A 25503-nucleotide genomic window follows, 5' to 3' on the forward strand; every position below is an offset into this window, starting at 1 on the left:
CAAACTCACATGAGAGAAGGAGAGAACCAATTCCTGCAAGGTGTTCTCTGACCTCTGCTTGCATGCTGTGCCCCAAACATATAATAAATAAATAAAATTAAAAACAATATTAACTAAATAAATAGAAGTAAATTAAGTAGTATGCTTACACAGTTCCACCTTAGATTTCACATATTTAAAGATCACATTCATATTTTCTCATTAATTGGAAATGTGTAATTAAAGTAAAAGAGACACAAGGGAACAAGATGTCAGAGTAAGATGTCCTCAGAGGCAAAGGGCTCCAAGTGGACAATGGCTTCAGAATTCCCTTGAACCTGTTGATATGAGCAAGTCAGCAGAGGCTTGAGTTTTCTCTGTAGCCAACTCACCAAAGCCAAGCAGTCGGCTGTTTGTGATCCTCAGTGACAGGCGCCAGGAGCAGCACACCCTGTAGTCCTGTCCAGGGCCACTAACACACAAACTGTGCTTCTTCCTCCAGTTACAACCCCTTTGATGGGCCCAATGAGAATCCAGAAGCAGAGCTGCCTCTTACAGCAGGAAAATACCTCTACGTGTATGGTGACATGGATGAGGATGGGTTCTATGAAGGTCTCTGTGGGGCACACTGTGGTGGGTGGGCAAAGACTAGGTTGGTCCATGCAGCAGATCAGCATGCCCAGACCCTGGGAGACACGCCAAGTTCCGGCATGCTCCTGGCTGCCTGCCCTCTTCTCTGTCCCTCCCCTCCCCCAGAGATCTGTGTGATGATTGTCAGGACAGTAGAGCTGGCTTTCCTAGTGTGACTGCCAATAGACCTCTGGCACTTGGATGCCTTTAAAGCTTATCTCAGTAGCACTGCCAGGCAGCTATGTACCAACATCTGGGGAGCTGATGGAACCTTTACAGTCACCTCTTATTATCCACAGGGAATGGGTAAACACCCAAGCCCACAGATTCTCATTTTTATATAAAATCATGCAGTATTTGCAAATAGCCTAGGCACCTCCTCCTGTGTGCTGAAACTCATCTCTAGGTGGCCTCTAACACACAATATAAACACTGTGCCAATAACAGATTGTTTATTTGTTCATTTACAGATGAAAGTTTTTTTCTAAATTTTTTCCATCTTTCATTAGTTAGATCCATGGATGTGGGACTGGTAGATACCAAGGGCCCACTGTAATCCCCAGAGGGCCCTGTTTCTAGTCTCTCTGGCAGAGCCATAGGGCCACCTCACTGAGTATGGCTCTCCCATTTGCAGGGGTGACAGGAATGATAGAAACTGCCAAGAACATAGCCTGGCACATAGTCATTGCTGAGTAAATGTTAGACACCATCATCACCATCATTATTACCATCACCACCATCATCATCAACACCACCATTAAAATCACCATCCCTACCATCACCACCCTTACCATTATCACCATCATCATTACTACCAACATCATCACCAAAAATCACCACCATCACCATACCCCCCATCATCAATATCTTCACTGTCATCTCCACTTTCATCATTATGACCATCACCATCATCTCCACCATTATTGCTGTCCACATCATTACCATCATCACTTTCCTGTGGCAGACTATCTTTGGGACAAACAACTGACTGCCTCAAGACCTACACTCAAAGTAGAGATTAGGAACAGAAAGTGAGTCCTAACTAAATGGCTGACATGCTGTCTACAGTCCACATCACAGATCCACAGAGTCAGGGGCTCTATTGGGAGCAAGTTCCAATGATCATGGTCCTAGGGTCTTGTGATCTCTTGGGAGGTATGCTGTGATGAGTACAGGAGATGGTCTTTGGGCTCTGTGCTGGAAGTTACCTAAGCTGTGTAATCATCAAAGCTCCCCTACATCTATTTTGACAAACTCTCCTGTTAGCAAGCCTTTGAGCCCCATTAATCAAGAGAACACACACACACACACACACACACACACACACACACACACACACAGAATTTGGCTGCTTCACAGAATAAAAAGGCCGCCCACAGCTACAGAAGGCACTTGTGTAGCCCTTGTTTTTGTTACCCAGTGCTGAAGTGGTTCTGACACCCAATCAATTGTTTCATTTCACATCAGGTAGGTGCTGGGAACAGGTGCTCTGGGTGATTTACATGGAGCAAAAAAAAATCCCCACCTTTGAATTCCTGTTCATATGCTCATATGACCAAAAAAGATAAGGAGATGCTTATTTTTTAACTTCCTAAGACCACAGATTTGACGTTTGTTTATCCTAGCATTTACTGAGCACCTACTGTGTGCCATGGTCTCCCCAGTGCTTGGCATTTGGTAAGCATAAGCTCCCTTCCCCTTGTTACCAGGGATCATTTAGTATATGCACTCAGATTCCAGTAAGGTTTATTGAGAGACCCAACTTTGTGATGAAAGGGTTATTTTAGGCAGAGCGTATGGGTGGGGAGTGAGCTCCTGTGAGGCCTTATGGTGTGTCAATGCTATGGGACCTGGGGCACAGTGCGATGGTTGGGTGATGTCTGTCCTTGCACCTGACAGGGGAGCTGCTGGATGGGCAGAGGGGCTTGGTGCCCTCCAACTTCGTGGATTTTATCCAGGACAATGAGTCTCGGTTGGCCAGTACTCTGGGGAGTGAGCAGGACCAGAACTTCCTCAACCATTCTGGAATCAGCTTGGAGCGTGACAGTGTACTTGACCTACACTCCCCCACTCACATGGACTCTGGTATTACTGACAATGGTGGCGGGACACTGGACATGAACATCGATGACATTGGAGAAGACATTGTGCCTTACCCTAGGAAAATCACCCTTATCAAACAGCTTGCCAAAAGTGTCATTGTCGGTTGGGAACCCCCTGCTGTGCCACCAGGCTGGGGCACTGTGAGCAGCTACAATGTGTTGGTGGACAAGGAGACACGTATGAGCCTCGCCCTGGGCAGGAGAACCAAGGCACTCATTGAGAAACTCAACACAGCCACCTGTACCTACCGCATCTCTGTGCAGTGCATCACAAGCCGGGGCAACTCAGACGAGCTGCAGTGTACGTTGCTGGTGGGCAAGGATGTGGTAGTGGCGCCGTCCCAGCTGCGCGTGGACAACATTACACAGATCTCTGCCCAGCTCTCCTGGCTGCCCACCAACAGTAACTACAGCCACGTCATCTTCCTCAATGAGGAAGAGCTGGACATTGTGAAGGCAGCCAGGTACAAGTACCAGTTCTTCAACCTCAGACCCAACATGGCCTATAAGGTGAAGGTCTTGGCCCAGCCTCACCAGATGCCCTGGCAGCTGCCGCTGGAGCAGAGGGAGAAGAAAGAAGCCTGTGTGGAGTTCTCCACACTTCCTGCAGGTGAGCTGTATTCTCACATAGGTCACTGAGGGCCATGTTCTCATAGCAGTCCCTGAAGGAGGATGCCAGGGCTCTCCCTGTATGGTGGGGATGGCAAAAGGAGACTGCATGCAGTCTGTGTTACCCTTGGAAACCCTCAAATCCCCTGGGAAGTTCAGAATGTATCTGTTCATGAGTTTATAGCCAGCTCTTAGATGGCATTTGGGGCTGTACCGTAGCACTTTATCTACCAGGAGCTGTCCTGCAATAGACAGGAAGGGCATGAGGCACCCGTAGGGCCAGAGAGCCAGACCTGTACCTCACACCCCCCACCAAGAAACAAGTGGAACCATTAGTTCAAAGGCCAGTGCCCCCCAACACCATACCTCCTTTCTTATTTTGGTTTTGAATAAACACCTTTATATAGATGGTATGAAAGATGAGGCATTCCACCCCAGCAGCTGTGGGACAAATCTTTCTCTGCTCTGCCTTCTGTGCTGTCACAGGAGAGAGTGTACCTCCTTCAGTCCCCAACCCACACCTGGGGACAGGACATAGCAGGCTGCTGGAGGGTTTCCTGGGATGGACAGAATCAGTGCCACATTCTCCTGTAGTATCTGTGGTGTTGGCAGCTGCTGAGTGTACTCTGGCAGGCTTCTGAGGTGGGAGGTTCCCCATACACTGAAGTGCAGAGCACACACATGCACACAAATACATGAGGGTGTTTGTATGTTCAAGAGAGGAGATTAAAAAATTAGCTGGTACCTTATCAATCCAATGTGACTGTTCTCAGGAAGAAGAACAGGAACAAATCAAAGTATGTCATGAAAACTTGGTCCCTGGTTAAGGGCAAGTATGAAGAAGTACCTGTTGGCATGGTCTTTGATGGGACTGTTTCTGTAGCTTTCCAGAAAGGGGATGTCCAGAGTTGAGGGGGAAGTGAGTCCTGGGTACAGGGAGAGCTCAGTGTAAGAGGAGGGGAATGTCCACGGTAGCGTTTGTCTTCTTGTGCAACTACAATGAGTTATTTGCGACAGAGTTCCACCTTAAGAAGACACCATCATTTATTCACAATTCCTGTCAATCCCCCTTTCCGTTGTTGCTAGTTTCTGGTTGTGATGAATGAAAACTATGGAGAAATTGTTTATTGTTTGTCCGTTAGTCACAGGACTTCTGTAACTACTTGTCCTAGTTAGCCTTAATTGTCAACATGGCCTAGAGTCACCTGAGAGGAAAGCCTCAATTGAGGAATTTCCAGGATGACATTGGCCTGTGGACGTGTCTGTGGAGAATTGTCTTGATTGTTAGTTGATACAGGAGGGCCCAGTTCTCTGTGGGCAGCACCGTCCCTGGGCAGGTGGTGCTGGGATGCATAAGAAAGCTAGTTAAGCATGAGCCTGTAAACGAGCCAGCAAGCATCATTCCGGGTTTCTACTTCAGTTCCTGCTTTAGTTCCTGCCCTGACTTGCCTCAGTGATGAACTGTGACCTGGATGTGTAATCCAAATAAACCCTTTTCCTCCCTTAAGTTTCTTTTAGTCAGAGTGTTTTATCACAGCAACAGATGAAACAAGAACAGTTCACCCAGAGATTTTATCAGGAGTGAATGAAAATTTTGTCACGTGCTGTTGCTTCATGTATCAAGCTATTCATTGTTCAGTTAACATGGTGAATTACATTACTTTCAAATGTTAAATAACCTCACATGCCTAGGGTTGAACTGCACATAGGGCATGCTTATGGCTAGATGAGACTTGTTGATATTTTGTTGGTGATTCTTTTTTGTTAAATATTTACTTAATTTTCAATTATGTGTACTTGGGTGTATCTGTGGGGTATGTACACATGTGTAGAGTTATCCAAGGAGGCCAGAAGAGGGTATTAGATTCTCTGGAGCTAGGTGGTTATGGACTACCTAACATGGATTCTGGGAACCAAACTAGGGTCCTTTGGAAGACCAGCAAATGCTCTTAAGCACTGAGCCATCTCTCCAGCCCCATTTATTGGGGATTCTTGGCATCTATGTTCATGAAGGATATTTATCTATGATTTTCTCCTAATGTCCTTTGGCTTTGGTCAGGGCTGTGCTGGACCCATGCAATCACTCAGAGGAATCTTGCCATTTTCGAGAAACTGTTATGTAATGGCAAAGCCTCTTTTGAGACTTAAAGCAATCTTTTAGCTGTAACCCCCTGTAAAATCAAAAAGCAAATTACATAGTACAATAAACAATGACACAGAGTATACATTTCCATTCCAAAATAGTGGGGAAATATCAAACCAAAGAAAGACTGAAAACCAGGAGGGCAAATACCAAATCCTGTAACTTCATGTCCAAAAACTGAGACTTTAGTTTCAAAGGGCTTAGATGGCGCAGTCCCTCCAGCTTTGCTGCCTGTACTATGTCTTTCTCTTGGGCTGGTACATAACTTCCTGTATGCAGCTCTCCTTGGCAGATGTCTGATGGATCTGACATCTCCAACTTCTTGGGGTCTCCACCATGACCCAGGCTTCATTTTCACAGTTTCACCCAGGAGTCTCTCAGGACCTTTTTCTTGCAGGGACCGCCCCCCTTGCTATATGTTGCCTGTTTTCAGCAGCGCTCTGAAACTATGGAGGAAGAATCCACAGACTCTTCACTCTTGCATCTTTCATGCCTCTAAAGTCAGTACCATGTGGGCAGCACTGCCAAGTTCAGCTGACAGTTTGGGACGGACCCTGGCCCCCTTCAACCACATTAGCAGTGGCTTTTGGATATTGTGGTTTTTCTAGGTTTATGTTTTATCCCTCCATGGGTTGGAAGCTTAGCTGGGTGGGTCTGACCCTGAGGGTGCCCTTCCCATTATTCAGTAGAGCAAAAGGCCTTGCCTTAATGAGGCTAACCTTAACAAACACAGCCTCCTTTTCAGCACACAGCTAGGCTGGAACATTAAGTTTCCTAGTGCTTTCTTCTTTCCAAACTGTATGTTTGGTATTTCTTTCTGCCTTACTGCTCTTTTTCATTGTAGATCTGCATAAGGGTCACCATTTATAACTATGCCACAGATTTACTGTTATGTTGTCTTGAAATTTCCTCTGCCAAAGAAACTAGTCCATTACTTTTAAATTTAGCCTTGGGCACATTCTTGGGACAGGGCAGAAGGCAGCTAGATCCTTGCCAAAATGTTACCCAAGTGGTTTCTATACCAGTTGCTCTTAAGGCCTTTGTTTACCTCTGGAACCTCTTGAACCAGGTCTCTACAGTTGACATTTCTCTCAGCACTATATTCTTCCAGGCGTCTACTAGAATGGCCCATTAAGTTCTGCTTACAGCATTCAATCACTTTTCTAGTTAAAAGTTCAAAAGTCTTCCACATTCCTCCAAAAAAAAAAAAAAAAAAAATCACAGCAACACCCCACTCCTGTTACCAATTTTTATATTGGTTGCTTCTCTGTTGCTGTGATAAAACATCATGACTCAGGAAGCTTACAGTACAGTCTACATTGGCCTATGGTTCAAGAGGGAAAAAAAAAAAAAGAAAGAAAGAAAAAGAAAACCACAACATGATCATGTTCTTCACAGAAACAGCCCACTCTCTGCTACCAACTTCTGTACTAGTTACTTTTCTGTTGCTATGATGAAATACCCTGTCCAAGGTAACTTATAGAAAAAGAGTTTATTTGGGCCTATGGTTCCAGAGAGATGAGTCCATTACAGTAGGGAGACATGGCAGAAGTGGCAGGCATGGTGGCAGGAACTGGAAATTGAGAGCTTATATCTTGACCTGCAAACAGGAAATAAAGAAGAAAACTGGAAGTGGGGTGAGGCTATAAACGCCCAAAGCCCACCCCCAGTGACATACTTCCACCAGCAAGACCATACCTCCCATAGGTTCCATGACATCCTCAAACAGTGCCACCAACTGGGGACAAAGTATTCAAAAATTTGAGCCTATGGGGAACACTTCTCTTTCACATCATCATATGTATGGACCAGTTGGTTTGCAGAAGAGTTGAAAATTTCAAGGTCAATGTATTTAGTAGACAGAGTTATTCAGCTTTTGTATTTTGTCAGTTTTGGTAAGTGGTTTTTCAGAGAATTTCCCCATTTCATTTGTATTACTTTACTAGTGAAAATTATTCATTGAGTCATTAAATGTCTTTAGAATGATAGTCATATCTCTTCCTTAATTCCCATGGGCAATTTATGCAGTCTCCTTTCTGTGATGAGACTTGTAACATGTATACAAGTATACATGTATACATTATTTTATTAACACACTCAAAGCTGTAACTTTTAGCTTGGCTGAGACTTTGCTTTTAGAAAGTTTGGATAACATTTATTTTTAGACTATATCCATTTACATTGCGTTATTGTTTTCATTTCTCTATTGACTCTGGGTTCAGCTTATTATTCTATCTTAGCTTATGTTTTCTAGGTGAAATTGAGATAACCAGTTGAAAACTGTAGTTTTCTAATATAAATATTTAAACTTGTAAACATGTTTATTATTTCATGCAGTCTTAACTATATGATTGTTGTCTTTTAATTATTGTTTTTAAAGTATATTCCAACTCCTCAGATAAAGTTTTCATAACTTTTGGTACAAATGGATTGACTGGTTTCTAAATATTTAAGGGTTAAAAAAGAAGGCATGCGACCATCACTGGCTTCCAGTTTAACTGTTCTGCGTTCAGATAAAATTCCTCATGTGAGGCCAATCACTTCAAATGCACTGAGACTTGCTGTGTAGATAAAGTCCACTTTGACCAATAGTCATGATGCATTTGAAGTCAATGTGTGTCCAATTCTGGTACAGCATGATAAGGATAATGTGGTCGTTACTTAATAGAGCTTTTCGTGTTCCACATTCGTACAGGGTTTTTCTTTAATATGAGCTATCAATAATTGTCTCCTCTTACCTTTAGTTTTTTGCTTCATGTGTCTTGGAGCTTCGTTAATAGCTGCATATGTATTTGAAATTGTGATATTTCCCTGATGTCCTGGCCCCTTTCTCATAACCAAATGTTCTTTGTCTCTAGCATTATTATTGTCTTTAAGTCTATTGTGTCTAATATTTATGTAGCCACTACCTTTATTATGCTTAGACCTCATACATATCATTTTCTAATGTTTATTTCTAAAACCTCTGTGTCTTTGTACCTTTAATCAGTCTCTTATAGTGTGCAACAGCGTCTTGCTGTTGACACAGCCTAATAAGCCCTGCTTTTTAACTGTGGTGTCCATCCCTTTACTTTTAGTATGATCACAAACAAAACTTAAGTCTAGTCTTCTGCCTGAACACCTAGCCTGTCTGTTCTTTTAATCTTTGCTAATCTCTCCCTGATTTCTTTCAGATTTACTACTTTAAATATATTTGTTATTGATTCTTTGAGAATTTCATAGAAGTATACCATGTGTGCTGATCAAATACATACCCAGTCCCTCCCTTCTGACTCCTACCAGACACCTTCCTGCCCACAGTACAATGACTTTCTAGACATGGGTTATATTTTATATTTCAGTTCCTTTCCTTATCTTACTTTTTTGGTAAATAATACATTGTATTATTTTTAGTGATTACTTCACTTTCATACATGCATATTATAAATTGCCTTGAATTACAATAGGAAGGAAGTTCAGCATGAACGATCCATTTTTCCTCTTTTGCTATTGCTTTTATATGCTTTACCTTCTTCACACATGCTGTGAGCCCATTCTGTATAGCCCAGAGATTGATCTACAATAGCCACACTGTTCATTTTGAATGAATGAGTGTATTAAGCATGTAGCAAGCAGAAGTAGAGGACAAAGAGCAAGTAGCAGATAGAGAAAAGCAGCAGGTAGATAGCAAAACATCATCAGATCAGAAATTTACAGCATCCAGCAGATAGGAAGGGAATAGTCTGACTGAGAGGGAAAATAATGGTGGAATCATCAAATTGGCAAACATCTAGCAAAATGGACTGGGGAAGTTGAGGCAGTCAGCTGGAGTTTACAGTTGAGCTTCTCTCAATGGATGAGCCTCTTCCCACCTCTAGTGTTTTGTACCATGGGATAAATACTAGCCTCTGTTGGAAATAGTTTGCTTCTAGTTGTTACCAGGGCATAAAGTTTTTAATCCCCTTAGCTGCTTGCAGGCTTTCTTTTTCCCCATTATGGAGCTAGGAGGCCAGCCTGACCCAGGACAGAGATATTTTTGAGGATGTGTTGAGACAGACATGTATAGTCTGAGATAAGGTGACAACCCCACTTTCAGAGCCAGCTTTTCAATGAGCTCAAACAGCACATGATAATTTACTGAAATAATATGCATTATAACCCCTCAATAAATTGCATTTAAAAATTTAAATAATGCCTTCTTTGAATAATTTGAGAAGATGGCCTTTTATATTTCCTACCACGGCTGCCATTTCCACTGTCCTTTTGTCTTCCTTTCTTCCAGCCCACATTCAACCTAGTGTTACTTTCTTTTAGCTCCGATGGCTTTCCCTTACAATTTCTTATGATTTTTGTTTCTCTAAAATAACTCACTATTTCATCTTCATTTTGAAATATTTTTTTTCTCTGGGTTAGAGTTGGGGAGGATTTATTTCTCTGAGAGTGCCATTCTACCTTCCATCTACCAGTCATTGTTTGTGGGACAAGTCAGCAGTCATTCCTACTGTTCACCTCTGAATGATTCTCAGCGAAGGGCTTTGGTTTTTGAAGTTCATTCTAAATACACCTTACTTTTAAACAAAGGTCATATTTGAATGACTTTTCCAGGAAGAAGTGAACTCTGACCAGGCTGAGTTTTTGAGACCTTTGTCACAGTGGAATCACGTGGGTCTATACCAGTGGGCCACAGGAACACACCAGGGTGAAGGATCTGGCTTCCAACATTTGACAGCAGAGTGGCTTTCCTGAGCCTCAGTTGCCTCATTTGCAAAATAACATTGGGGAGAAGTCCTAGGGCTTTGGGGAGGACTATATGACACCAAACATTTAAAGTGAGCAGAATTGCAGGTTCACAGGGATTCCCCAGTGAGTGACTTATATTCCCCAGGCTGGAACCTACAGCTTCTGGAACACTTGACCAGGTCTGTGACAAGTATGGCCCTCTTCTTGAGGTTATGAGTACACTCCTTCCAAAATGAAGCCTCCTATACTTGTGAACAGGAAAAACTGGGGAGTTGTACCCCACGCTTGGAGAAAAGAGGCTCTGCTTATGGTGTCTGAGGGCAGATTGGCCACCCTACCACCAGTGGGATGGCTAGTGACCTGACCAGTACTTTCCTATTGCTCAAATTAGTTCCTCAGGATACCTCTCCTGCAAGACTCAATGAGCATGGTTTACATGGTGTTTGCTTACAACACTAGCCTGGGCTACTTAGATGTCTAGACAGGGCTGGGCTTGTAGGAAGTAGACTCCATCAGAATCCAATGTCTTTTAAAAAACTACTATTGTGTTTATATGACATATATGTAGGTACATGCATGTGGAGGTCAGAGGACAGTTTTGTGGAGTTGGTTTTCTCCTTCTACCTTTACATGGATTCTGAGGCTCAAACTCAGGTAATCAGGTTTGTACAGCAAGCTTTTTACACACTGAGCTGTCTTTCCTGCCCTTCAGTGTGTTTAGATTTTAGGTTGTCCACTTCTATGGAATGGTCAGATGGGTGATGTGAGGTCCAGGTTTGCTGTCTCTGGAGTCTGATGATGAAAAGGAGAGAGAGGGAGAGCAAAAGGAGAGAGAGAGAGAGAGAGAGAGAGAGGCAGACAGTAAAATGAGAAGAGGAATAGGAAGAAAAAAGAAGTAGGAGGAAGAAGAGAAAGAAGAGAAGGGGAAGAAGAGGGAGAGAAAAGAAAGATGAAGAGGTGGAGGGTAGGGAGGAAAAGAAGAGGAGGAAGAGGAGTAGGAAGAAGAAGGAGAAGTGTAGGAAGAAGGAAGAGGAGAAAGAGGAGGAAGAGGAGGAAGAAGAAGGGGAGGTGGAACAAATTGAGGAGGAGCATAGGAAGGAGGAGGAAGATGAGGAGGAAGAGGAGAAGGAAGAAGTGGGAGAGAAGAGGAGGAAAAGGAGGGGCAGGGAGGGGAGGCATGTTGAGAAGTCTCCTCGGGAGCCCTTGGCTGCCTGGTTTTCAAGTCCCCTGGCAGAAGGAGCTCTATCTAATCATGGCCTGAAAGCAGGTGAGAGAAGGCTCCATGGAAGCAGAGTGGGTCCCTTTCCCAGAAGTGGGTGAATAAATGCCAGTTCTGACAAAGCAGCAGAGCTATGATTCCTGGGTTGGTCTGACTGCCTGCCTTCCCCACCTCTGGCTTCTGCCTGCTTTCTCTGCACTCATTTTCCTTTAGCACTCTGTCTCCTGTTCCCTCCTATCCCACCTTGTCCTGTCCTGTTCTGTCCTGTCTTGTCCTTCCTCCTTCCCCTCCTCTCCTCCCCTTTCCTCTTCTCCTCTCTTCCTTTTCCCTTTCCTCTCCTCCCTCTTCCTTGTCTCTTTTCCTTGCCAGCCATAAGGAGTGCTCCATTTCCAGGTGTGATAGGCCAAGTACCGAAGGGCCCAAGGTCATGCTCTGACAATTTCTGTACCTTCTCTCCATCTAGGCCCCCCAGCCCCACCACAAGATGTCACTGTCCAAGCAGGGGCTACAGCAGCTGCCATCCAGGTTTCCTGGAAGCCCCCTGCACTGACTTCCACTGGACTGTCCAATGGGGCAAATGTCACAGGCTATGGTGTGTACGCCAAAGGGCAGAGGGTGAGTATTCCAGTGTGAAGCTGTACCCCTACAGGGACAGGCTCAGTGTGGAAGGGGCAGCTCCATTCAGGGGTGAATCTTCCACCTTCAAGCCTCCAGCAGCATTTATTAGGCACCACCCTGGTGTATGTCTACCATATGTCTGAGAGTGAGGATATGCCATCCTACTTTGGTCCCCTCCTGGGTCCAGCATCCTCTGCCTCCCTTGCCAATGCCTGCTCCATTCAGCATTGACATCTCACCAACTGAGTCCCCAACATCAGGCTTTCAGTCAGTGACTGGCTTACCAGTTTTAACAGACTGCTTCTTAGCAAGTTGACGTGAAGGCCAATGTAAGCTTTGCCTAGGAACTCTTCCAGGACTGGTATATTAGCAGGTGATCAGACCGAGATTCTGGGAAACAGATGCACCTCTGGTGTCCTGGGGTGGACCACCATCCAAGCCTGCCACCCCTGTCCTGGCCTGTGGAGCAGAAATTCTGCCCCCAGGAAGTCTCTAGAAAGTGTCTGCTCTCTGCCCATTGTGCCTACCCTGCTCTTCCCTTGGGTGACAGATTGGGTTGCTTGACTTGGGAGTGAGGGCCTCAGTCCTCTCTCCAATGAGCCACCTCTTGTAGGCTGTAAGCTCCCCCAGGGCAGACCTTCTGCACACGGGGGGGGGGTCCATTTGCTCTTCCCATCCCCCTCCCCTGTGGCAATAAGCAAGCTTGCTTCTGGATCCCCTTGGGGCCCTGCATCTGGTCCAGAGATGGAGGAAGAAGGTTCTGCTTCATCGACCTCACAGCTACCTGGGTCTTGGGCTCTTGGAGCCTCCTTGACTTTGTCAGTTCCATTGGTGGCTTGAGCAAGATGTCACAGTGGGGTGCATCTACTAGGTATCGGGCTGCAGGAGAGGCTGTTGTTGGTTCAGCACGTGCTGGCAGCCTGTGACATGTCCTTCTTTGTGTGCAGGTGGCAGAAGTTATCTTCCCCACTGCTGACAGCACCACAGTGGAGCTGGTTCGGCTGCGGAGCCTGGAGGCCAAGACTGTAAGCGTGCGCACCCTGTCTGCCCAGGGCGAGTCTATGGATTCTGCCCTTGCTGCCGTCCCCCCTGACCTCCTGGTGCCTCCAGCCCCCCACCCGAGGACTGCTCCCCCACCAAAGCCATTAGCAAGTGCCCCGGATACCAAAGACCAACACCTGGGTCCCCACGCCAAAGTGGATGAGTCCTGGGAACAGAGCAGGCCAGCTGGCCCTGTACATGGCCGTATGCTGGAACCACCCGATATGCACAGTGCTGGCCCTGGCAGAAGGTCACCTTCACCCAGCCGGATCCTCCCTCAGCCACAGGGAACTCCTGTGTCTACCACTGTCGCCAAGGCCATGGCCCGTGAAGCTGCACAGAGGGTGGCCGAGAGCAGCAGGGTAAGCGGGGTGCTCCTTGTTGGTTGGTCCCTGTGCTCTTGGGATGGTGCATGACCTGTCCCTGAGCCCAGAAGGTAGAGACAGAGCTGCCTGAGAGCACTCCAGAGCTGGCATATGCAGAAGGAAGGATGCTGAATGTAACTTCCTTCCCCTTCTCCTGGGATTGTGTTCTGTGCTGGGTCCAATCAACTGCAAATGTCTCTAGTTTGCAGATACAGAATCAAAGGAATGCAGGCACTCTCTGTCTTTAGAAGCAAGCTTTGAGCAGGTACAGGACTGCCTGCTGGACCTTGGCTTGAGATTGTCTTCCTGAACTGGGCAAGGGGCAAGACCTCCTCTCCCTCATTGCAGAGTTCCAGCCTGAAGCAGGGGGGGGGCGGGTGGAGGAGGGAGAGAGGGAGAGGGAGAGGGATAGGAGAGAGAGAAAGAAGAGAAGAGAGAGATCCTCTCTAGGACACCCCTGGGGCACCTCCTTGCCCCCTTCAGCCCTCAGAGCCAAGTACGATGATGGGGCATTCATGCTCTCAAGATCCCCTTGATAGTCCCACTCATCTTTGTCTCTTTCTCTTTCCAAGTTAGAGAAAAGGAGTCTCTTTTTGGAGCGGAGCAGTGCAGGGCAGTATGCTAACTCTGATGAAGAGGATGGCTATGCTTCCCCTGAGGTCAAGAGGAGAGGCATGTCAGTGGATGACTTCCTGAAAGGGTCAGAGCTAGGCAAGCAGGTGAGAACATCCAGCCTCACCTGGCTGGCAGTGGCTTTGGATAGGTTGCATGGAAATCCAGAGGCATGGGATATTGCCCCCACTTGCCTTGGGTCCACAGAAAGAGCAGAGATGCCAACTAAGGTTATCATGTCATACCAGGCACTCCTGTGAGCATGAATGTATGGAGAAAATTATAGAAGTCTCAATGGGAGGCTGACTACCCCTGCTCTGTGCTAAAGCTAGTCACAGGTTGGGTTGGGGTAATCCAGAGATAACACCTGGTCTTTATTTAGGAGAAACCTCTGCCTGCATGTTCACCCCTGTGCCCCCAGTTTGGCAATGGTGGGTGAATATCTGTTATGTACAAGGCATCATGAGAGATTAAAGAACAAAAGGCTTGGCATTCACCACTCAGAGCAACAAAGTATTAGTGTGAGACCCAGGAGGAAATTTCCCTGTCCAGTATTATCTCTGATTTTCAAATAAATTTATTTTTATTATATGTGTATGAGTTTTTTGCCTGCAAGTAAGTGAACTCCTGTTATGCAATGCCCATGAGGCCAGAAGAAGGTGACAGATCCCCTGGAACTGGAGTTACAGATGGTTGTTTGCTGCTGTGTGGATGATGGGAACTGAACCTGGGTCCTCTCCAAGAGCAGTCAGTGCCCTTAGCTGCTGAGCCATCTCTCCAGCCCCTGTTATCTCTGATTTTTTATCAGCTATGTTCTTGTAGAGTACTTTTCAGTGGTGTAAAGAGCTAATATATAAAAAATGGTTGCCTAGCATGCATAAAGTCCAGAGCTCAATTCCCAGCACTTCAGAAACAAACAAACAAACAAACAAACAAACAAACAAAAAAGACAAGCAGTCAGAAAGGAAGAAAGAAAGAAAGAGAAAGAAAAATGGCAAACTAAACCAAGCCTAACCAAGATCCAGCTCATTTCTTCCATTTGGTGCTTGAAGGAAAAGATTCAGGCTAGAGGCTCAGGTGCTAGTGCTGCAGACTGCTTCATCCACCCTGTAGATCGCTGCCATCCACCCTGTAGAGTTGCACTATGGGCAGGGTATCCTGCCTGTAGTTCACCAGGCCTCTCCTCAGTTGACCATGACTTACTGTGACTCTATGTGCTTGTATGTTTATCTAGGCTATCAATTGAGACATGTATTTTCAGTAAACCTGTCCTGAGATGCTATTAAATGCATCTTTATTGCCGCCCACCTGCAAAATAAAGAGGAGTTCTTCATCCACCTGTCTAGTAAAAGCAAGTCTTTGTGGCTTTACCCCATCTGCACCACCAACTGAGCCATCAGCCACAACTGGAGCTGATGGGAAGCCAGTGTCCTGGTTTCATTTCTGTTTCTGTGATAAAATATCCTAACAAAAAGCAACTTGGGGCAGGAAAGAGTCTGTTTTAACTCACAATTCCAGGTCACAGTCCATCATTGTGGGGAAATCACAGTGGTAGGAACATGAAGCAGCTGGTCATATCACACGCACGGTTAAGAGCAGAGAGAAAGGCATGCATGCATGCTTGGTGCTCAGCTGGCTCTTGTCACTCTTTAGTTCAGGGCCTGACCCATGACACAGTGCCACCCACAGTGGGCTGGGTCTTCCCACAGTCCTCCACAGACATGCCCTCAGGCCAACTTGATCTAAACAATCCCTCACTAAGACTCTCTTCCCAGGTGATTCTAGGTCATATTATGTTGATGATTAAAACTAACCAGCACAGCTCCTCCTTACATTTGATGTCCAAGGCAGTGGGTAGTCTGTAGGTGAGTTGTGGCTGACTTCCCCTGTCATGGTTGTAATCATCAAAAGGTGCTGCCAGGCAGTTGTGTCTCGGCACTGCCATGGTACCAAAAACCCTCTGAATTTTGCTTTTAAATAGTTTATGGGTGCCTATTGTTATACACAGTGATAGGCTTCATAATGATGTTTTCATTAAAGTGTATCATGAAATTTGAGGTCCTGGGTCTTGGATCCTCTTTTCCCACTTGTAGAGCCCATGTACCAAGGTGTTGGGGTACACTGCCTGCAGAGCTCATGTTGGTAGTAATGAAAACAAAATCTGACACAGGACAACCTTGTTTAAGTATCAGAGAGGACAGAATGGCACAGAGCATTCTATTCTGAAAGGAATGGAGAGCCTGGGCTCTGGAGGAGACAGGGCTCCTGTTGCACTGACAACACATGACAAGTTCTATACTTCCATTGTGTTGGTCTCTGCATCTCACTGGCTTGGCAGAGAATCCTGCCTGACATTGTCAACTCTGATGGCTGAGGGCCAAGACACCCATGTGTACCCGTCTGTACTGTGTCATACAAGAGGACATGACAGGACAGGTGTCACATGGGGTGAGATGTCAGGGAAGACCCAGGGAGGATGGCCTTGGAGCCTGTGGTGTGTAGGAGGAGCCTGTGGAGTGGAGAGCATACCCCTATCCATGTTCCTTTTTGGCCACAGCCCCACTGTTGTCATGGAGACGATTATCATACAGAGAGCAGCCGGGGGTCCGACCTCTCAGACATCATGGAGGAGGACGAGGAGGAGCTGTACTCAGAGATGCAGCTGGAGGATGGAGGCCGGCGTCGGCCTAGTGGCACGTCCCACAATGCCCTCAAGGTGAGCACGAGCTCCCGACAGGGTGCTCCGAGCCTCTCAGAGCTCTTCCTTTGCTGGGGCTGCTCTGCAGCTACATTCACGGGTTACCTGTAGCTTCTGTCCACTTTGCGAAAAGGTCTGGGTACTAGAGTTTGGGGGATCCACTTGGCTCCCTCAGGGACATCCAGCACTGTGGTGGGAATTGAATTGGAAGCAAGAGAACTAGCCCAAGCCTTATGTGCTCAGAGAGCAGGCACAGGTTCCAGTTAGCATTGAGCTTGCAGTGTAGGACTGTGTCACACAGTGCTTGATCAGAGGAGGAATCCACATAGGTCAGAGACAAGCAGGTGAGGCCAGAGGAGGCCTGGTCACAGAGCAGTGTGCTCCTGAATCCATCACATGGGCCCACTTCAGAACAAAGTCCACATAACCTATCTAGACAGAGGCCACTGGGGATAGGATGGAGGGATGGCTACTTCATGAGAACTGAGTCTGAGGCCCTTGAAGTCCAGCAAGTATCTTCTCTGCCCTGCCTCTGCTGATGGGCAGATGTGACCAGTTCCTGAATTGATTCTGTCCATTCAGTGGTGTGAGCTGATGGTAGCCTCTATGTACCAGCCCTATAACTAGAAGGTAACAGGTTCTCCCCCAGAAATTCCCAGTCTGGTGGTGGGTCAAAGGGACCACCAATGGTTTCTACAAGAAGGCCCTGGAGAGGATGATGGCTTCTGGGGGTGAAGCCTCCTGCACTCATTCCTACAGGCCCACATCACCCTGCATTTTGGTGGTCAGAAAGACAACCTCCAACCTTTTGCCCGCTTAGGGCCTCTGTGCATAGATAAGACTGACACACTTTCTCAGCAAAGGCCCTAGCACAGCCGTAGGGACCTCCTGTCACCACAGAACATGCCAACCTCTATTAGGCCCTGCACGGTGTGGCTTATGCTGTTCCCAGTGCCCCCTTCCCCAGCTTAGAGTAGCATCCCAGCAAGACCCACACAGGTTTAAGTCCAAGACCCCTACATGCCCCAGGCTGTGCCCCAGAGCAAAAGCTACCCTGAAAATGCTCATGGGTGGACAGGGGAGGTGTAAACCTCTGTTTCCCACCTTCTATATGCTTCTCCTCTGGACAGGGGAAGATACTGGAGGCTGCTGCCTGAGAGCTGCTTAGCAAAAGGACAGAAAGGCACCTCATCTCCTCTGGAGGAGGCCCTTGGGGCAAGCAAGGGTGATGTAAAGCTATGGGGTGCAGCCCAGTCCACATCTCAGCCTCTTAGAAATAGCAAAGCAAGGTGTCAGGAAGAGTGAATGAGGTAGCCACAAGTGTATGCCAAGCATCTACTTACTGTCTTAAGAAAGCTGGGGGGTCTTACAGGCAATTGTGAATTTTAATATTCTCTGTAGAGAGATGGCTCAGCGGTTAAGAGCACTGACTGCTCTTACAGAGGACCTGGGTTCGATTCCCAGCACCCACATGGCAGCTATGAACCGTCCTTAACTCCAGTTCCAGGGGAATCTGAAGCCCTCTTCTGACCTCCACGGCATTGCACGACACGGGTGCACTCACATACATGCAGGCAATACACTTATACACATAAAACAAAAATAATAAAATATATTCTCTGTAGAAATTGTCAGGTACAGTTGAGAGCTCCAGCCACACTGGCCTCCCAATCCCATGTGTCAGTGTCTGACTATGCCAGTCCAGGTTTCCCATTAGCTCAGACTGCTGGATAAATATCAGGCACATGACTGACCTTCTACCCCATACTGGCTCAGCTCACTTGCCTGCCCTGGAAGATACCTGTTACCCACATTCTCTGCTTTCATCCTTAACCTTCATAGTGCTCAGCATGGCTAACACAAACACTCCTGAATGTGGCATTATGAAAGAGACAGATACATGAGCCTGTACCACCTGCCCCCACACCTGGCATAGGTAGCAAGTCCCAAGCATACAAAGAAACTGAGCTAGGAAAATCCCACATGGATCCTGAGTTCAAGGTACCCACAGACCAGTGGGAGCAGCTGGCCAGGCCATCACAGAAGCTGACAGGACTAATCAGTAATGTGTACCCCCAGAGATCAATCAGTAGAAGATGAAAGCAGATTTTATGGAGTCAGCCACAGCTCCCCAAATGAGAGACTGTGAAGTATCCGTTGGCACCACATGACTTTCAAGGAGAGGCAGAGGCTGAAGGCTGGACCTGGCAGAGAGAATTGTTCATGTGGAGACCTGAAGATGGGTGCAGGAGTGTTTATGTAGTGACCTTCAGGAGCGGCCAGCTCTTTGTCAGGTGCTGAGGCCAGATGCGGCAAATCTCTGATACAGAGGCAGATGACCTCAGTCCCTTGCAGGCACCAACTGGCCACAGGGTCTGGACCACCGGTGTGCTATAATAGGATAAGTCGCCTCATGTGGCTTACACTTTAGCTGAGGGGAGGAAAGTGATTGGTTGCTAAGTGCTAGGAAGGAAAACAGTCCACATGAATAGACAGAGACACAGTGGGGCCATCCCCAGTCACACTTGGCATTCAGGAGCAGCTGTCCCTGGGCTGCAAGGAACTAGTCAGGGTGGTAGACACAGATCTTCCCATTCTGGACACCTCCACTGCATAGGACCAGGCATGGGCCCAGGAGCCCCTGGCCTCACATCTGGCACCCTTCCTCCCTCTGGTTCACCCGCATGGCGTCTGTTCCTGACGTCCTGGCTGGCTCTTCTGTGTGCTGTCCCGCAGTTTCGCTCTATACCACCATGTGGTCCATCTGCTCCATCCCAGAGCCCCAGCAGGCATGCCGGTCCCCATGAACAGAGGCCGCCTTGCTGTCCCCGCCTCGCTGCCGAGACTAATTCTGTGTGTGTTTTCTCTCCTTCCTCTGCTGCCTCATGTTTGGTCATACACCGCTCTTTCACACATGCTACCCCCAAGGAATGCCATAAGACTAGGAGCTCGGAAGGCGCTTTCCTGGAACAGCCCGAGTTCCCCCAGCAGCCCCACCGCAGTAAGAGACTGTTCAGTATCCCTGAGGTAGCGGAGGAGGACACCGAGCATGGCGAGCCGTTGCTCAGGCAGGGCATGGGGTCCTCCCGAGCCAGGGCCCTATTGGCTGTGGAGCGCGGGTCAGCCCGGCCCTGCTGGGGACATCCCATCCTACAGGGATCCTGGCACCCTGCAGAGCACAGGGGCTCGGGCATCCACATGGAGGACCTCTTTCTGGAAGACAGAGGCTGTCGGTTCAGCCGCTCGGCCACCAGGAGCCCGGACAGTGGTTTGGACTGTGGCAGTGAGGAGGAAGAGTCTCGATTTAGTTTCAGGAGCGCCACGGCCAAATGCAGCCCAGGCCCTGGCCACTGTCCCTGTAGGAGAAGCCCAAGGCCCCTGCTGGCCCGGCGGCGGACGCTGACCCGGCAGAGCAGCATCGAAGAGGACTTTGGGGAGCAGGTGGACCCCAGTGACGTCATCAAGAGGGATGACACCCAGCCCAGCCTGGAGAGGCCCATGCCCAGGAGGGATGGCTGGGACGAGGCCAGCGACCACGAAGAGTTTCGGGGTATCTGGAGGAAAAGCCTAGCCATGCCCGACAGTAGGGCAGCTGACCGGCACGCACAGCCTCCTCCCCGAGTGGCAGACGGCCCTTTGGTGTGTGAAGTAACCGTGCTCCCCACGTGCGCTTGCCAAACCAATCCGTGCTCACCCTTCCGTTGGTTTTGCCTGTGGTTTCGGGTTTTGGCGTGCATCGGGGAATCTCTGGGCCGCTCTCTTTGGTTCTCCCTGCATTTTTGATTTATTCAGTCCCATCGCTTCCCAACTGCTTGACCATCCGAAGGTTTCCTTTGCTTTAGAGTAACGATCTCCCTCATGGAATCAGCGATGATTACGGCTGCTTTACTTAAAGGACAACTGAATCTAAGTTTTAATTAAGGGTTAGCTGAACTGCCAGTGTCTAAAACTTTGACAACACATTTTTTTCCCTCTGAAATGATCTTCAGGGGCACACATATTATTGCTGATATGATCAAAACCTTTCCCCCCTTGTTTGGCCTTTTAAAGTTTTTTTTTTCTTTTCATCTATAAGTTAATGGGGAGTAATTAGGGAAGATGCTCATTTTTGTATATTGTTTCCAAGGTTTCCCTCTCCTTCTATTTTTCCCCTCTTTATCCACCAGTTTTCAGAATGAATTTTGTTACTAGCCACAGATATGTCCCTGACCTAGGGTCTGGGCTTGTTAGTGGGTTTCTGGAGCAAGGCTTCATCGAAGGCTTCATTCATTTCTGTATCTGTCCTCTTTCCAGAACATCCACTGCTGCCATGCAGAATGTGTCATTGTGCCACCAGCAAGGTGCCAGGCGTCAGTCTGAGCCATTCACTCTGCAAATGTGTCCACACCCGGCGCTGCCTGCACCTACGGTGCTCCTGCCACTGAAGTTCAGTCTCACCCACAGTCTCAGGCTCCTGTGTCCCAAGAACAACCTTGGTCAACCCGATTCTTAGTGAGCTTCTTCCCTTTAGTCAGTTCTGAGCTGAGATGTGGTAGCACACCCCAGCACTTGGGAGGCATAGGGAGGTGGACCTCTGAGATAGAGGCCAGTCTGGTCTACACAGTGAGACCTTGTCTCAAAAACCAAAACAAAGGAGAGGTAGACCTCTCTAGATAGTAGGCCTATTCAGGTTCAGGTTAGCCCCGGAGCATAATCAAGGCTTCATTGTATTTGATACATGATCCAGACATTAAAAATAGGTACTTCTCTCCGAGTTACCAGAACCCTCCACACAGCTTCTATCACATTGGACATTGGAAATGTGTGGCGTGTCCCTGCTGGTACTGCACCTGGGGGGTGGGACAACAAAGCCAGGAGAAAACCCACATGAAAGGTGTCCAGAGGGGCAAACCATTGTCACTTTGGCTAAAACCAAAAGACCCTCTCACAGCTCATTTCTGCCCTAACCCTACTGTAGTGTGTCCAGAAGTGACCCTGATATAGAAAGCTGGGACCCAGGGATCCAACTTGTTTCTCTGCAGGTCATTCAGCTAACCTTTCAGTTAAAAGCTAAGTTTAGTTGCCTTTAGAGCTTCTGCTTCCGATCGGATTGATTTGGCTAACTCGTGTTTTCCCTCTGGAGGCTGGAGACGCTTACCATGCTGTTGTTCTCTGTCTAGATTTTAGGAAACCCAGCATCCGCAGGACGAGTGGACCGGGCAGATCACGTGGGCCGGAGGTTTTCTCATGGCAGTGCAGGTCCTCAAATGAGGCACCGGCCGATGGCTCCATCCATTGGTTAGTGGCCTAATCAATGTCTTTTTCTGTCTACCACACAGTGTACAATTGCTTAATTCTCAGTCCAAACACTTAAAAACAATTCAGGAATTGTGTGTTAGTTCTTTGATCCCTGTGACAAAATGCCTGAGGGAAACTTAAAAGAAGAAGGAAGGACCTGGGCTCAAGGTGTGGAGGCTTCTTCAGTTTGCCATGGAAGAAAGGGTGTGGGAGAGACAGAGCAGCTCACATTGTGGTGCCTGGGGGTGGAGGTGAGGAAAGAGGGAGAGGGAGAGGAGAGGATGAGAGAATCAGAGAGACAGAGAGAGGGGCAAGGAGGGGAGGGAAAGGAGAAGAGGAAGAGGGAGGGAGGAAGAGGAAGGAGGTGAGTCATTGGCTTTCTTCTTTTCCCTCTTTACTCCATCCACTCCCAGCCTCTGGGATGGCACCACTCACATTCCTACCTTGAAGGTGGGTCTCCTCTCATTATTAATCCTGAAAATGCCCTTACAGACATACTCAGAGGTGTGTGTTAGTAATCTCCTAGGACCTTCTCAGTACAATCAAGTTGTCAATCAAGATTTACCATCACAAATAGCATTTTCAACTAAACACAAAAACTCTGAGATAAACTCTGCTTGTAAGTATTCTCCCCTTGTCATGGCCTTGTGATTAAGATCTTCACCCTGCTGTGCATTGCAGGAAGCTCCCCAGTGTAGACTCAAGGGAACCATGGGTACCAGCTCTTGGGGGTACCCAGGGTACAAGCCCTGTAGAGGGAGACACTGAGTTGACTGCTAAATATACACCAAAAAAGCCAGATAAGTCCTGGGTGATATAGTCATTTGTGTGCATAGGTCATGCTGATACAGGTCATGGGGACACCGGGAGGCTAGAAGTGTCTCCATTTGGCCACTGCTCCACAGGATCCAACCCATTTCCATTCCCTCTACCCATGTCATGGCACCAGGCTCCCTTCTCTTACTCTTCCTTTTACTTACTTTTTATTTTTCAGTCAGTAGTACCCAAAGCTGTCATTTGGTCATTTATCATCAAGCTGGGCTAAGGAGGGTGGCTGCAGGTCAGGTAGGATGCTTCTGCCATTGACATGATATCATGGAGGCAGCAATTCTGAGAAATAATGTTCACAAGACAGCAAGGACTAGGAGCAAGCCAAAATAAACCAGGTTTTTGTGAACACACACACACACACACACACACACACACACACACAGAGCAGGAATTCCACAAGTAGGAATGGACATTCCTATGGACACTAAGACATGTGTATGTCCTTTGAGGAAGTAAGGCAGAGTTTCTAGTCCAATCTCCCAGATCAAGAATGAAGACTGCACTACCGCAAGTCATAGGCTTGGCGAGAAGGAGAGGAAGGACAACCTGCTCCCATAGGCATGTCAGGTGCCCTCATCACTGAGATCCAGTGGCTACCTGCACTGTCCTGCCAGGGGCTCTTACTGTCATACCTCATGCATGGTTTGTCTGAACTCTTCTTGTGGTGAAAATCTCAGAAGTCTGCATCCATGTGTGAAGTTCATAAGACAGTTATGAGATTGACCCCAAAGAGAGTAATGCTATGTAACAAAGACCATATCTCCTGAAGCTTGATCAAGTACAAACCTGTGACATTCCTTTAGCTCTACCCAGTTCCTGTAGCTACTCAAGAAAGCACGTGAAAAACGCAGTTTAAACCCAGTACTCTTTATTGCGTGTCAGTATGTTCACAGACAAACCTCAGTGCCTGCGAATACCTCAGAAGGAAACATCCCTGCAATGTGTCTGTCACCCTCCAAGAGGAACGCCAGACCATCAGGCTAAGGGCTCGGTGACATGTGACCAGGAGTTCGGGGTCCTCACTCAATTCTCTTTTTATGTTAAAATAGTAGCAATTGGTATTGTATAAATCTATATTCCCAAAGTATAAATTTTCTCTTTCAGAGGAAATGAACTCCACATATCACATATACTCATTTTTTGGTGGGAGGGCAGGTTGAGACAGGGTCTCTCTGTAGCCCTAGTTGGCCTGGAACTCACTGTATAGACCAGGCTGGCCTTGATCTCACAGAGATCCACCTGCCTCTGCCTCCCCAGTGCTGGGACTAAAGGCGTGCACCACCGTGCCTGGCCTTGAGCATATTCTTAATAGACAATGGATTCATAATTAAGTAAAATATTGTAGTTGTTAGTGTTCTCTGATTTCTAAAAGTAAAAAAAAAAAATATTAAGTAAACCATGCCCTACATGAGTTCAAAAGAGAAGCTCCATGGTTTCCTGTCTAATGACACCCAGTGTCCAAAGACATTTAATTGGGCTTCATTTTCCTTGAAGAATTTTTAGCCTTTGCATTAATTTGGTTATTTGCCTATCAAACACAAGGCCTGAGGGATCACCCTTATGAAAATGAATGATCCCTGCCCATCCAATTGTAACGGATGCTGCCTCACAAATTGACTTGAAGTCCCCCTTCCCCCGTGGTTTCCCATTCTCTGGGTTGTTTGACGACTGAGCTTACCAAAAGGGAATACAGCACACCCTTTGTCCACAGAGGAAAGACTGATAAATAGATCAACAAAATTTAGCCCTTCAAAATAGAGTTTGTCCCCACATTTCCAAGGAAAAGCTGCATGCTGTGGACAATGTCTTAGATGATGCCCTTCCTCTCCAGAACCACAGGGACAGGGACAGTGACAGTAGCGGGTCTCAGGCATGGCTGAGAGTGGCATTCCCATGTGCAGGGTAGATTCAGGAGCTGGCTGGGGCTAGGAATCATGAAGCTAACCTCATACACACGTGTTGGGTGCTGTACACAGATCCTCCTTCTTCCTGCCAGGGAAGGTGGCCCCCACAGGGAAAGGGTGGTCCCCTCTCCCTCCAGAACCAGACCTCAATGGAGGAGAATGTTCCCTGCACTAGTCTGCCACCCTGGAGGACAAGTGCCTCCTCCTGTTGTCTGCCTGTCCTCCCTGGACAACTAGGCCCTATGGACATTTCTCACAGCAGCCACTGTCCTCTACCTAAACCAGTTCTCTGGGCCATCTTCCCCAGAGGAACACCAGTACAGGAGTCCATGTACAGCCAGCTGCATGTGCTCAACCCACCTGCACCTCCATGTCCCCAAACACTGACTGAATTTCACAGTATGGGCAGTTCAGTTCCCCAGGAAGGAGCCCTCCATGGGAGAATGCAGAGCTGTTATCTCTTTGCCTCGGAGTCTTCTGTGGTGTGGTTACCACTGTTTAGGCTCAATGTGACTTTGGACTCTGACATAAAGGTACAATTTGTCATTCATGACATGCAAAGCTGCTCTTGAGCAAAGGCACTCCTGTGCACCAGAGAGGACTTACGGCATGTTCCAGGGCAAGCTGGCCGCAGCCCTTCACCTAAGGCTCACACTCAGCTCCTGACCCCAGGGGTTTGCTGTCCACGATGGTGCCACAAGGCATCAAGTGGGTCAAGTCCATGTCCAGAGTTCTGATTCCTGGGTCATTTCTGGA

At 47.5% G+C, this 25503-nt stretch overlaps 1 protein-coding gene across 15 annotated transcripts in view; it reads left to right on the forward strand.

Annotated features, from left to right (window-relative positions):
• The window catches only part of Rimbp2 (RIMS binding protein 2), a 217012-nt gene that overhangs the window by 174563 nt on the left and 16946 nt on the right, over positions 1 to 25503 (forward strand). For 11 of the 15 annotated variants that reach the window (XM_008853770.2, XM_029556461.1, XM_008853769.2 and 8 more), the window contains 8 exons: positions 482 to 591; positions 2509 to 3321; positions 11865 to 12016; positions 12967 to 13422; positions 13998 to 14144; positions 16595 to 16753; positions 19664 to 20374; positions 21895 to 22012. In XM_008853770.2, coding sequence (XP_008851992.1) covers positions 482 to 591; positions 2509 to 3321; positions 11865 to 12016; positions 12967 to 13422; positions 13998 to 14144; positions 16595 to 16753; positions 19664 to 20374; positions 21895 to 22012 — 2666 coding nt within the window. The remainder of the gene's footprint in view (positions 1 to 481; positions 592 to 2508; positions 3322 to 11864; positions 12017 to 12966; positions 13423 to 13997; positions 14145 to 16594; positions 16754 to 19663; positions 20375 to 21894; positions 22013 to 25503) is intronic. The other 4 variants (XM_008853779.2, XM_008853780.3, XM_017803369.2 and 1 more) reach the window with 1 other exon arrangement.

Source organism: Nannospalax galili, unplaced genomic scaffold (assembly GCF_000622305.1).
Source record: "Nannospalax galili isolate Female #2095 unplaced genomic scaffold, S.galili_v1.0 scaffold566, whole genome shotgun sequence".
NCBI lineage: Eukaryota > Metazoa > Chordata > Mammalia > Rodentia > Spalacidae > Nannospalax > Nannospalax galili.